General features: G+C 42.8%; 1 protein-coding gene across 2 annotated transcripts in view; it reads right to left on the bottom strand.

Moving 5' to 3' along the window:
- Nucleotides 1-1275: 1275 nt before the first annotated feature.
- LOC140458504 (sorting nexin-27-like) overlaps nt 1276-14586 on the bottom strand; it is a 120258-nt gene continuing 106947 nt past the window's right edge. The window contains exons 9-13 of one of the 2 annotated variants that reach the window (XM_072553212.1): nt 14220-14369; nt 9618-9746; nt 7607-7666; nt 6836-6936; nt 1276-3244 (exon numbers count right to left, since the gene is read on the bottom strand). In XM_072553212.1, the coding sequence (XP_072409313.1) occupies nt 3244; nt 6836-6936; nt 7607-7666; nt 9618-9746; nt 14220-14369 (441 nt within the window). In that variant the 3' untranslated portion in view covers nt 1276-3243. The remainder of the gene's footprint in view (nt 3245-6835; nt 6937-7606; nt 7667-9617; nt 9747-14219; nt 14370-14586) is intronic. The other variant, XM_072553211.1, reaches the window with a different exon arrangement.

The raw sequence follows: 14586 nt of genomic DNA, 5'->3' as shown, positions 1-14586 counted from the left end.
TGACAGAAACTACTCTTCTAGGCTGCTCACTGATTAGAATGAGAAATGGCAGTGATTAGAAAATGACTGGTTCGATGAACCAATGTACAATAATGGAATGGACACAGTCCAAAGTGACAATGCACTGACCCCTTAAAGAAATGGGTATACCTTTTTACTGGCTTTCTTTTAATGAAGAATCAAGTTTGTGCAATCTTTCAGTGATCTGCTGTAGTCCAAGAATTGCTCATGCCCTCCCCATCCCTCAGGGATTTGCAAGATAGTAAATGAACCTCAAAATTATTGAACCCAATGATTCAGTTTACAATTTATCTTGACATTGGCTTATTTTGGTTTTCACTGAGCATCTGACCCACACACAAATCCAATTGGGTTCATTCGTCAATACACATCACTGAGGAATTACAACATTCTGAATAGAAGAAAAGCTGAATTTCTGAAATAAAAGCAATTGTGGAAATGAAGATATAAACCTGAAATAGGCCAATCCCAATTTAACACTCAAGGTCCCATCAATGAACTATTTCACCTGGTCTTATATCAGACACGGTCCAGAGTAGAGTAGTTCTTCACTGTTCTTGTATGGGACACTAGTAATTTGTTGCCTACTCCCAATTATTCTTGAATTCAGTTGCTTGATGAACCATCGCAGAGGGGCGAGAAGAATCAACCACATCTGCAGTCACATGCAGACCAGATCAGGTAAGGATGGCAGATTTCTTTCCCTAAAAGGTATTTGTGAACCAGATCAATTTCAACAGCAATTGAAGCTATTTTCATTATCACTGTTACTGACACAGCTTTTCAATTCCAGATTTACATCAATTGAATTTAGATTCCTTGCCATGGTGGAGTTTGAACCCTTGTCCCTGGATTATTACACCAATATCATTACGACACCATCATCCTCCTTATCTATCCCCAAGGGTGGAATGGATATGCAGCTAGATTTCAAATTTTTGTTGCAGACCTCAAGCATTTCAGAGCTCATGAGATCCCCCCAAACAATTTCAGCCTCTGCCCTCAATCCTCCTCACTGAAGATGGATCGCTACAGATTAATAATAAATTTGTTTTGGAAGTAACACCTCTGGATTACTTGGTTTCTTCCCGGTTTTCAACATCAAACAAAATAAAGCCTTCAAGAACAAAGTTACTTTTCCAACCATCCTAGCTTCTACACTTTCCCCAACATCCCAATTTAATTATTATGGTTCATAAACAAGACCTTGCCGAGGGGGCAACAGTAAATCGACTCAATTACAACGACAGCATGTTACACAAACCAGTCGCCACCTTTAATATGGATCTATAAATAATTACATTGCAGCTTTAACACTGATGCTTTCAAGAAATTACATGGTAATTTTGCGAAGACTAGTTTTTCTTTATACAAAACAAATGCTTCCTTTCACAGTCAGCCTCTGACAAGCAGTAGTGTGTCCTTATGCTTTTGCCTGGGTATACTGAACCTAATACAAATACACAACCTACCAGTTTTCTGTGAAAAGACTTTCAGATCCTCGTGCAACATTTCTGTTCTCAGAACTCGCTGTGAGCTCCACAATCAGAAAGCTTGATGTTGACTTTCAAACTGATCTCAGTCAGTGTTGCATGGTTGCTCCCATGTAAAGGAGATTTGCTGAATGAAAACATCGAATGTCATACAATCAGCCTCTTGTTCCTTCAATCAGATTGGCCTATTTTGTTTCTCCACATCCCATACCCAGCTGTGAATTTCGAGGAAGCCACAATACCAAAAAAGAGGGAGCCAGGGAATTAGGATAAATCATCTCAAAGGTGTTCGCACCCCAGTGATTCCTTGCTTTCAAGTAAATTCCCCACTTCCCAAAGTACAAGATGAACTTTGTACAGATCAACATCACTGCCAGAGAGTAATACAAGCCCCACAATGTCCAACACTGATGACTAGCCCTAGCCTATAACAGAGTTTGAATAGTTGTGTTATTAAGCAGTATGTCAAGGTTGTGTAACTGCTCATTTCAGAAACAGCTCACAACACAAAGCACATTGGAAATACTTTTCCAAGTAGTGTATATATACCATTTATAGTTCAAGTGACTGGCCCGAATCAGTCCCCACAGAATGGGCTAAAAAAATTATGAATGTAAAGGATTAATTACAAATCTGGCTTCCTATTGAACACTGAAGGTTTCAACATTTCCCATTCCTTGTCAATTCACTTCATCATAACACATAAGTATAAAAGGTGGATGTTTCCTATGTAGCTTTGGAGAAATTTTGGAGAGAATAGTAGCAACAACTCATTGGATGATGTAATACTTAACACCCCCCACCCACCTCCCCATTTAAGAAAACCCAAAAACGCAACAGCCCCATATAAATGTGTTTGCACTGCCTTTAACACAGCATATTAGCTACTAATACAATTATCCCTTCTAATTTTTAACACAGCACAAAAAGGAAGGTTTTTTGTAAGTTTAAAAAGAAGCAGCCTTCCACCCAGGTTCTTACACTTTCCCTCCTATTTTATGCCCCTGAATCACAATACTGTACATGCTGTATGCCAGAAATCATACAGCAAGAAGCTCTTTACTATCCCATTGGCAGGTTTGCAGAAAAGGAGCTTACAGACAGGAAAACTTGATTTTCAGCTGTTGAAATGAAATGACACTCTGATCCCGTGCCAAAAATGCGTTCCAAGTGATATCTAGTTAGTTTGGAGTCTGACGTTCACCTGAACAAAATGCAGGGGATCCTATCTCTTTAATACTCAGTAATTAATTATATTTTTTGTGTGGGCAGTCTAGTCATTAGGTTGGGAATGGAGATCCTGGCCAAGATATAGTGTTCAACCCCTCACCCACCGGTCCCAGCTAACAATTCAGGGCAGGCAAGCTCTAGCCTCACGCACTCAACCACAGGCTACAGTCATTCCTTCTGGTTAGGAAGGTTACATCCCAGCGTCCTGCACTGTCCAATAAGAAAGTTACTCCTTGATCACTTAGAGGCAGCTATGAATGGCAACATTACAACAGTGAAGGATGTGATGAAATGAGGAATGGACTACTTGAAGACTGTTTTGATGTCACAGCTACATTGAGGAAAGGTTTCAGCTGCTCCAAGCCTCCCCGCTGCCCCAATGTCAAAGGTCCAATTGCTTCAGTTTTCATGCTAAGGTGCTGAGATGCTACAGAGAATGAGGTCTCCCCTCAAGACAGCGAACCTCCACTACTTCTTGCTGCTGCTGCATGAAAAATATTCTGCAAGAGATAAAAGGAGAGTCTATGTTAACTGGCTGAACACGATTGACATTACTCTCAAGGCCAATGTCAAGGAGTTTGATTTTCTGTTGAAAGATACAGGCTTTTAATGACAAGACCTTCCAAAGCACAATGCAAAAATAACATTAAGATCTTGGAATCTACATCCAAACCATTTTAATCAGCAACTTGCCCCACACCCTCCACCCAAGCTGCTGAACCTTAATGGGGGGTAGTTTGATGGACAATGGAAATTGCCCACTGCCCTACCCAAGTAGGCAAGTCCCACGTGAGAGCCAAACAGTAACATTATTTCAATGGAGGATGCTTAAAAGAAATGGTCATGTTTTCTACTAATAGCCAGCCCAAAAACTAAGCGACTCAACTTGAGACAACTATCCCATTACAAACAAAAGAGGGATTGGATTTGGATTAGCTGAAGGCGAATTCCTGTAATTTATTGATGCCAGCGCTTCAGAAAAGCTAAACTCAAAGAGACCGACGGTAAAGCAGATTCCTGAAATATCCATGAGGCAGACACTGGACCTCGCAACAGCAAGGCAACCAGACGTGACCAGATAATTTAATTCTAAGTGAGTCATATGTTGCACTGGAAATCTAATCCCAGAATGGGCCAGGAGATAATGCACAGGCCGGGCCTATCTGACACCAGAGCTCCCAACTAGACAGGCGTAGTCAAGAGTTCAATGGGGTTTGGTTATGCCGGAGAGGTGATTAGTTGCGGAAAGAGTGGGATAGGAAGTGAAAACAAAAACTTCTTCCAGATGTTCAATCAGGTTCCCTTTAACAATCCGTGCACAGGACAATCAAACAAAACTTACCGCTTGACATCTGCCCTCTGTTTCTCTAGTATTCTCTTTAGCCCCACCCTACAACGGTGTATTGATTTACTCTGCCCTCAGAGAGGACACATTTTCTCTTTTTCATAACTTAATTCACACCTATTTACATCATTTATATTTCTTTCACTTCAGTTAGCAACTCCTCTGGCTGGTGCTCTAGGCCTCCATCCCAAATGTTCCCCTCACTCCTCCTCTGCCTCAGTCAACAGCTTACTGTGCTGAAGTCATATCAGACTTGAAACACTAACTCGTTTCTCTCTCAACAAATGTTGCCAGACCTGCCAAGTTTCTCCAGTATTTGTTTCTGATTTTCAGGATCCCAATATTTTGCTTTTATAAAAGAATTCCTTGTTGCCTTGCTGAAAAAAGTTTGGAAGTTGCATCATTGTGACATTACACTGTTCAATCTTACCTGCTCACTTTAAGATTCATGTCAATTGGATAAACTACCATAGTTACACTTTTATACTTCCTAAAGTATCTCAGGAGACTTGCTCATATCAATAAATACCTTACATCTAGTGCTCAAGTGCATTTCAAGGAATGGAAAAACAGATCACTGCAGGTGGATAAAATCATCTGCGGATATGACAGACAATTAACAGATTAAAAGATTAAGATGAGAATTGGTAGTAGGTACAACGCTCAAGTACAAAGACAGTCGGCTCAATTTAGCAAGGATGTGGTTTTTCTGTGAATATTATTTCCAGATGGAGCCCAGTGCATGAGGGGAAGGAATGATTAGCAGTTTATTCTGGCTCCTCTCAGGGTGGACCAGCATGGGAGGAATTTGAAAAGGAAATGAAATCACCTTTACAGATTTTCAACTGGAACTAACAGTTAAAGGCTGCTGCTTGGAGCTACTTCTGCCAGGTGACCTGCTACCTTGGTGCCACACTATCTTGTGCCATCCTCACATAGCCACAATAGCCACTTTTGATATCTGTCATCCAGCTACATCCAGGTTGAACCTTTTCTCTATCTTGCTCTCTAACAAAGTTTTCTGCAGCTTCTCAGCTCGGATCAAACACCCAAAATATTGACACACTTTTCTGATCATCACTGTTGAGTTTTTTTTTTAAAAGCTCTTACAATTTCAAACACCATCTTTCATGGCCTCAGTGTGCGATTTTTAACATCCATCTTATCCACATTTTAAGACCTCTATCGTTTTGGTTAGATATGTCACTGGCATCATCATCATTGGTTGCTTTGCTGGAGATGCAGGTCCAGAACATCAACAATTTGTTCAAAAAACTACCGGGATTACATTAGACAAAAACTCCTCAGTTCCTGATTCTTAGAGTCATGGAATCCTTACAGTGTAGGAACAGGCCCTTCGGCCCAACAAGTCCACAACAACCCTCCGAAGAGTAACCCACCCAGACCCATTCCCCTACCATATTACCCTACATTTACCCCTGACTACTACACCTAACCTGCACACCCCTGAACACTATGGGCAATTTAGCATGAACAGTTTAGCTAACCTGCACATCTTTGGATTGTGAGAGGAAACCCACACAGACATGGGGAGAATGTGCAAACTCCGCACAGAACTCACTCGAGGCTGGAATTGAACCCGGGTCCCTGGGGCCGTGAGGCAGCAGTGCTAACCACTGACTCAGATCGAACAGTTGGGTCCAAACCTGAGGTTGAGGGTCACTTGGTCGAAGCCGCTGGTAAACGCAGGCTCTAAGCTGAAACAAGCGTATCCGAGTCTATTTCTGAGGCAACACTCAATTTTGTTTGATTAAGAGGATTTAAAGGCTGTTCACTCAATTGTGGTAATTCCTAAAGTCTAACACCAGTAACTCAAAGTAAATGCAAAATCATTGAGAGAGATTTAAAGAACAAATTTATTTTGTTTTAAATCCGTAAGCTGGAGGTGGTTATTGCTAGCTGGGCTAGTATTTATTGCTAACCCACAATTACAATTGAGAAGGTGATGATGAGCTGCCTTCTTGAACTGCTGCAGGGAGACCCACAGTGTTGGGTAGAAAGGAGTTCCATCTCATTTTCAGAAATATATGTGGGCAGGAAGAATTATGATACTTTTATACGCGAACGATATGAGGCAGGATTAAGCATGAGTCTGTCTATCGGAGTTGATCAACTGGAACAAGTTGAAACCCAATGAAACAAACCAAAGAACTGTGGATGCTGGAAATCAGAAACAAGAACAGAAATTGCTGGGAAAAAGTCTGGCAGCATCTGTGGAGAGAAAACATATGCACAAAAGCGGGGAACTATCGTGCACAACTAACATTCCCTTTAAAGGTGCATATGTGGCAATGCAACAATCTTAAAGGGACCATCCAGTGCAACAAACAGACCACACCCAACAAAGATTAGAGGGAACATTGATCGATATCCCCATCAATAAAAACCTGCCAATTTCAGTCTTGAAAGCTTCCACTGATCCCCCAGTATTGAATCTTTGGGGAGAGATTTCTATTATTCTTGCAAGTGTTTCCTGATTTCACTCCTGAATGGTTGGACTCTGCTTTTCAGACTGTAACACTTGCCATTGATTTCTCCACCAGAAGAGTCTATTTACCAGTGTCGAACCAAAGAAAATTCATTACATTGATCTGATCACCAGCATATCTCCTCCAAGAGGCAGAAAAACAGTAATATTTGCTCTTCAGTGGAGAGTCCCAAGCATGCTTGTTAAGGGGCAAATCTGTAACTGGACAACCCTGGGACAGTTTCATGCCAGCCTCACCAGCGACATCTAAGTATTTGTACGCACTCCTCCAGCCCCCATGTCCATACCATGTGGTTGGTGCTATTCCTATTATCTTCATCATTGCCAACGTCTTCCATCTGTGGGAGAAGCAGAAACAGAGTGAGTGTGACAGGATGGGCAGTGGGAGATAGAGGGTGGTGAAGACAGAGGTTAAAAGACTCATTACTTTAAAAACTGTCAAGGATGATAAAGCGGGCAATTAGAGGCAAGTCAGTATTATGTCAGTGGTGAGGCCAGCATTATTGCCAACCCCTAAATGCCCATGAAACTTCTGGCTCTCCAGGCAATTTCCGAGGGCAGTGAAAAGTCAAGTACATTGTTGTGGGTGTGGAGTCACAAGTCAGTCAGACTGGGTAAGGATAGATGTCCTTCCCTCAAGGATGTTAGTGCACCAGATGGTAGTTTTGGCATCTAGTTGAGACTAGCTTTTAATTCCAGATTTTTTACAACTGAACAGCTGCCATGGTGGGATATGAACTCTCACTGATCAGAGCTGCCGGATTAATTATCCAGTGACATTACCACTACCCTACCATCTCTCCACATCTGTACAAGGGATATCAGAGTTGCAGTCAAAACAAAGAATATCTACAGTAACTTCACCTCAGCCAAAACAGAGACACTCTGGCCTATTGACTGAAGCTAAAGTGCCATGTACTCTTATTACATGATCAGGCAAATCTTGGGGCAAAAGGACAAATCAATAGCACAGTCTGTTTAAACAAACAAGTACCTAATATGGCTTACCTCTTTCCTCCATCTCAGCTCACACAGAACACGCTCAAAACATTCGTGCATGTAGTTAAACTACAAATGGAAACAAAAAAATACAGTATCACAGAAACATGCCAGAGCACTCAACCAGCACTCAAATAGTTTGCAGAAGTGCAGTTGCTGCTAATGTGTTTAAAAGTGGCAATTCCAGCCCCACCTGCCCACATCCTCAAAGGAACAGTGAGGGGAGGAGATACAGTGGATCAGGTTACCACATCCTAAGCCAGGCCTGGGACATCCCTGGTACGTTCTACCTGAGGTACATGACAGACAACAGCATAGATGAATTAAACATCTCACTGCTCAACTGTTCAGCATTTGCACTGCACACTTAAGGACTTGTCCTGAATTCCTTCCTGTCTTGAGCAATGCAGCAGCACTGCATCAGCCCATACCTGTGAAATGCTCCACATCCCTCCAGGTCAGACAGAGGGACGTTTTAACAGCAACTCCGATTCCAAAATAAAGGAATTGGATTTACATTTGAAAAGGAGAAGCTGGGAAGGGCTCTGAAGCAAGTGCAGAGGTCCAAACCTTAGTGGACAATTCACAAAGACGCACAATGGTCATCTTAAGTGCTGTGTAAATCTAAAGGAACAAACATCAGTGGATAAAGTACACTTCTTAACATCAGTACCTCCCCACGTGGCTGACAGCTAATGCAACATGGTAATAAAAACCTGGTCATTTTATTTTTTAAATGTGGTATCAGTTACAGATAAACATTGGTTCGGCCACTGGAGCAGACTCCCCTGCTTTTCTTCGGACTTGGGTCTTTTACCAATTCCCGAGAGGGTATACAGATTTGATATCTTGCTCAAAAGGCAGCACCCTTACTGCAGCATTCCCACAGAACATCACTACAGGGTCATCCCAGTCTTAATTTTCAAGTTTCTGAATTGGGGCTCGAATCCTTCAGCCCCAAATCAGACGAGAGCTTCACTCACTAAACCCTGGCAGATTCCAACTAAACCACCCAATGAAGAAACAGCTTTGTGTTGCCAATGGCAATAGAGTCAGAGTCCTAGAGATGTACAGCATGGGAACAGACCCTTCGGTCCAACCCATCCATGCCGACCAGATATCCCAACCCAATCTAGTCCCACCTGCCAGCACCAGGCCCATATCCCTCCAAACCCTTCCTATTCATATACCCATCCAAATGCCTCCTAAACGTTGCAATTGTACCAGCCTCCACCACATCCTCTGGCAGCTCATTCCATACACGTACCACCCTCTCTTTTATATCTTTCCCCTCTCACCCTAAACCTATGCCCTCTAGTTCTGGACTCCCCAACCCCAGGGAAAAGACTTTGCCTATTTATCCTATCCATGCCCCTCATAATTTTGTAAACCTCTCTAAGGTCACCCCTCAGCCTCTGACACTCCAGGGAAAACAGCCCCAGCCTGTTCAGCCTCCCCCTATAGCTCAAATCCTCCAACCCTGGCAACATCCTTGTAAATCTTTTCTGAACCCTTTCAAGTTTCACAACATCTTTCCGATAGGAAGGAGACCAGAATTGCACGCAATATTCCAACAGTGGCCTAACCAATGTCCTGTACAGCCGCAACATGACCTCCCAACTCCTGTACTCAATACTCTGACCAATAAAGGAAAGCATACCAAATGCCTTCTTCACTATCCTATCTACCTGTAATCTGAGGCCTCTTCGTTGTCCACTACACCTCCAATTTTGGTGTCATCTGCAAACTTACTAACTGTACCTCTTATGCTCGCATCCAAATCATTTATGTAAATGACAAAAAGTAGAGTACCCAGCACTGATCCTTGTGACACTCCACTGGTCACAGGCCTCCAATCTGAAAAACAACCCTCCACCACCACCCTCTGTCTTCTACCTTTGAGCCAGTTCCGTATCCAAATGGCTAGTTCTCCCTGTATTCCATGAGATCAATAGTTCTGCCTGTCCCCCTATCAGGGAGTACCAAAGTCAGCCGAGAAATGCAAGCCAGAGTTACTCACGTAAGGAGTGAAGATTTTCACCCAGCGAGGTTTCTTTTCACCACGGATGTACTCAAAGCAGAATGCCATCCCCTCCTCATCTGTATCCCACTGGTGCATCTCATCCCATTCAAACATGATTACCTGGTTCTTTTAAAACAAAAGGATAAACAAACCCTCAATACTTTATCCACAAATAAATGTAAGAAATGACAAACTAATTCAGTTCAAGTCCAGTTTAGTTCAGGAGGCATTCAAACCTTCGTTTTTCAATCCAAATACATAGCATTTAAAACAATTAAATGAGGAAATTACTTGAAAGGATGAGAGTAGCAAAGAGTTGCCTTAGAATGGTGGTGGTCCAGGAGGAGAGAAACACTTGTACAGATTTAGGGCGGATGGATTATGTGGTGCTGTCCAATTTGAGATTAGATTCATTCCTGGTGATTTGGGCAAATGGAAATCAGTGGGATATAATTAATATAGAAATTAAAAGGCAGTTTGTAGTGTCAGAGAGTAAATTCAAGCTCTCACTCCATTACACTCATAATTTCACCTCAGCTGCACTAGAAGAGAAGAGATTGTGAAAGTAATTTTCACCCAACTATTGAAGTATGCCTCCCAGCTAACTATACAGAAGCATATTCTTCCATACAAATTAAAACTCTGTCCCCTGTGGATGCAGGCATAATCAAAACTTTCAAGTCAAATCAAGACACTGCTTTTGATGGGGTTACGTACTAAGAGATATAGAGCAAAATTGGGGAAATCAGATTGAAATGCAGTGCAGGACCCAATCATTGGCCGGATTCTTACTAGAGCAACGGTCTCAGAACCAGGCCCTGAGACATCACAGAATAAACAACTTTATTGGGAGTTGTCTATAGACTCCCAATAGCAACAGAGACATAGAAGAGCAGATTGGGAGGTAGATTTTTGGAAATGTGCAAAAGTAACAGGGTTGTTGTTTTGGGTGACTTCAATTTCCCTAATATTGATTGGAACTTTTGTCAGGGGTGTCCAGGAAGGATTCCTGATTCAATATGTAGACAGGCTGACTAGAGGGGAGGCCATATTGGATTTGATACTTGGTAATGAACCAGGTCAGGTGTCAGAGTTCTTGGTGGGAAAGCATTTTGGTGACAGTGATCACAACTCCCTGACCTTTATTATACTCATGGAGAGGGATATCAGCAGACAGTATGGGGAAAGCATTTAATTGGGGAAGGAGGATTTACAATGCTATTTAGCAGGAACTGTGGAGCATAAATTGGGAACAGATATTCTCAGGGAAATGCACAACAGAAATTCGGAAGTTGTTTAGGGAGCATTTGAGAGTGCTGGATAGGTTTGTCCCACTGAGGCAAGGAAGGGATGGCAGGCTGAAGGAACCTTGGATGACGAGAGATGTGGAACGTCTAGTCAAGAGGAAGGAGGAAGCTTACTTAAGATTGAGGAAGCAAGGATCAGACAGGGCTCTAGACAGTTACAGAGTAGACAGGAAGGAACTGAAGAATGGACTTAGGAGAGCTAGAAGGGGGCATGAATAAGCCTTGGCGGGAAGGAGTAAGAAAAACCCCAACGCGTTCTACACTTATGTAAAGAGAGAAGAGGATGGCCAGAGTGAGGGTAGGGCCAATCAGGGATAGTGGGGGAAACTTGTGCCTGGAGTTGGAGATGGTAGGGGAGGTCCTGAATGAATACATTGCTTCAGTTATCACTAGTGAGAGGGACTTCTTCATTTGTGAGGAAAGCATGAAACAGGTTGATACACTCGAGCGCGGTGGCTCAGTGGTTAGCACTGCTGCCTCACAGCACTAGGGTCCCAGCTTCAATTCCTGCCTCAAGACAACTGTCTGTGTGGAGTTTGCACATTCTCCCCGTGTCTGTGTGGGTTTCCTTTGGGTGCTCTAGTTTCCTCCCACATTCCAAAGATGTGCAGGTTAGGTGAATTGGCCATGCTAAATTGCCCATAGAGTTTGGTGCATCAATCAGAAGGAAATGGGTCTGGGTGGGTTACTCTTCGGAGGGTCGGTGTGGACTGGTTGGGCTGAAGGGTCTGTTTCCACACTGTAGGGAATCTGATCTAATCTAGGTTATGCTGTAGCTTTATAAAGCCCAGGTTAGACCACATTTGGAATATTGCGTTCAATTCTGGTTGCCTCATGATAGGTAGGGTGTAGAAGCTTTAGAGAGAGTGCGCAGAGGAGATTTACCAGGATGCCACCTGGACTGGAGGGTGTGTCGTATGACAAAAGGTTGAGAGAGCTAGGGCTTTTCTCATAAGAGCGAAGAAAGATGAAAGGTGACTTGATTGAGGTGTACAGGATGATGAGGGGCATAGAGAGTGGATAGGCAGAGAGTTTTTCCCAAGGTGGAAACGGCTATCATGCAGGGACATAATTTTAAAGTGGTTGGAGGAAGGTTTTGAGGGGATTTCAGAGTTAGGTCCTTCAGGAGGCTGAGGGGTGACCTTATTGAGGTTTACAATATTATGAGGGGCATGAATAGGGTAAATAGGCAAAGTCTTTTCCCTGGGATTGGGGAATCGAGAACTAGAGGTCATAGGTTTGGGGTGAGAGGGGTAAGATATATGAGAGACCTAAGAGGCAACTTTTTCATGCAGAGGGTTGTACGTGTATGGAATGAGCTGATAGAGAAAGTGGAGGAGGCTGGTACAATTGTCACATTTAAGAGGCATTTGGATGGGTACATCACGATGACGGGTGCGTGGAATGCACTGCCAGCAGAGGTAGTAGAATGAGATACATTAGGGACATTTAAGTGACTCTTTGACCGGCACATGGATGATGGTAAATTGTAGGATATGTAGGTTAGTTTGATCTTAGAGTAGGATAAAAGGTTAGCACAACATCGAAGGCCAAAGGGCCTGTACTGTGCTGAAGGAAAAGTAGTTAACACCTTCAGAAGCATGACAAAGTTAGGGGGGGGGGGGGGCGCGGATGGGTGGGGGCAGAGAGAGAGCGACAGAGAGCGAGAAAATCACAAGGTTGGTCCTTTATCTAAAAGCTGTTCCTTTTCTCAAGGATACTGTGTCCTTGATTTTTTTCAGAAGGGTCATAAAACACTCCAGCCTCTAAATCGGCTGGGTTTGGTACAGAGGTAGAAGGGTATTGGGAGGCCTTTTTGTTTATATACAAAGGAATGAGACTTTAGGTTAAAGCTTATGCTTTAGAAGTGACCTGTATAATGAAAGGTCAGCTCTGGAAACTGAAGTCTTGGTGAGTCAGTTCAGTTGTGGAGTTTAGATTAGAGTGATGCTGGAAGAGCACAGCAGGTCAGGCAGCATCCGAGGAACAGGAAAATCAATGTTTCGGACAAAAGCCCTTCATCAGGAATGAAGGCAGGGAGCCTCCAGGGTGGAGAGATAAATGGGAGGGGGTGGGGCTGGGGAGAAGGTAGCAAAGAGTACAATAGGTGGATGGGGGTGGGGAAGCTGTGTGAAAACAGGCTGCTAGACTCTCTCTCCTTCTGCCCTTCTAACTTCAACCTGTAACCCTTTGTTTCATTTTTTTTTGCTGGTGTTTAAGGGGTTTGTTTAGTGGGACTGTTGTGTATATGCAGAACAGCATAATTAAGTCTAGTTTGGGATAGTGTAAGTTCTGTGGGTATTCTATATTCTGTTCTTTATGTTTCATGCGTTAATTTTGTGAATAAATTTTTGTCAGTTTTAAAACCTGGAATTCAACCTAGATAACTTACTATGGGTAGCTTTCACTGAGCACTTACTGAAACAAATTGCAAAGTTACAGTCTGGGCTGCCCACTTAAGAATATTTTGAGTGGTCTGGCTTAGCTATGTAACCAACTACCACCGTGCTTAGGAGTAAGTGAAACATAAAAGAGATTTACTCCAACTGTTTACTTGGAGCTCTTGAGAGATACACGAGCATTTCTCTCCCCATGGGAACTGCTCAGGCTGTCAATCACCAGTATGTACAAGACCAAGCGAAACAAACTAAGTTTTAATATGTGTTCAAAATAGTAGTCAACATTGTTATCAGGTTACTACTGATCCGAAAATGTACTAAACTGCCATTTAACTACAGTATAGCTAGAAGTGCAGGTCAGAGGCGAGGAACTCTGCAGCAAGTAACTCACTCTCATCTCCCCAAAGCCCGTCCATCGTCTAGAAGATATAAATCAGAAGTTTGCAGAAATACTTGCCACTTGCCTGAGTGACTGCAGTTCCAACAATACTGAAGTAGTTAAATAGCATCCATAATAAAGCTTCTACTGTCAGCATGGTCAACATGGGTGCAAGTTCCATGATTTCCATGAGTTATGGTAATCTGAATGCATTGCCTGAAAGGGTGGTTAAAGTATCAATTATGACTTTCAGAAGGGAATGGAATAAATATCTTATGACTGAATTTCCTGGACTCTGAGCATGAGAGTAGGACTATCTGGATAACTTTCAAAGAACATGTGTAGGCACCACAGGCTGTACTGCAGCACAAGAGGAAGCTGTAATGTACAAACCTATAGGGGATTTGAGTGCCACTCACTAAGATGGTTTATACTATGACTGGGAACAGCAGGAGAGTCCATTAAGACAATGAGACAATAAAACCCCATCAGCATCCCATCTGAACACACATACCTCCAGCTGTCCATCCTCTGTGCAAGCATGGAGTTTAAAGTGCTGAATGCTAATGGCTGCCATCACGTGGCCCTTCCTTCGAGAGTCACATCGACAGTGTGGAAAAACTATCTGATTGTAGCCTTCACAAGTCCGAATCATGTTCAGGTACTGCAATAATAGACAGATATTTACTGTCAGATTAATGAATGGCCTGCCAGCAAATCCCACTCCCCCACCAGCCCCACATTGTTTAATCCAATTCATCACTAGAACTAGATTCAAATTCTGCACTAATCTAATTAGACAGACTTGCATTTATATAGTACCTCTCAGAACCTTAAGTAATTCCAAAGTGCTTTGCAGCCAGTTATGAACTGAAGTGTGG

Source organism: Chiloscyllium punctatum, chromosome 33 (assembly GCF_047496795.1).
Source record: "Chiloscyllium punctatum isolate Juve2018m chromosome 33, sChiPun1.3, whole genome shotgun sequence".
Taxonomy (NCBI): Eukaryota; Metazoa; Chordata; class Chondrichthyes; order Orectolobiformes; family Hemiscylliidae; genus Chiloscyllium; species Chiloscyllium punctatum.
This window is presented reverse-complemented; position numbering and strand designations above follow the sequence as displayed.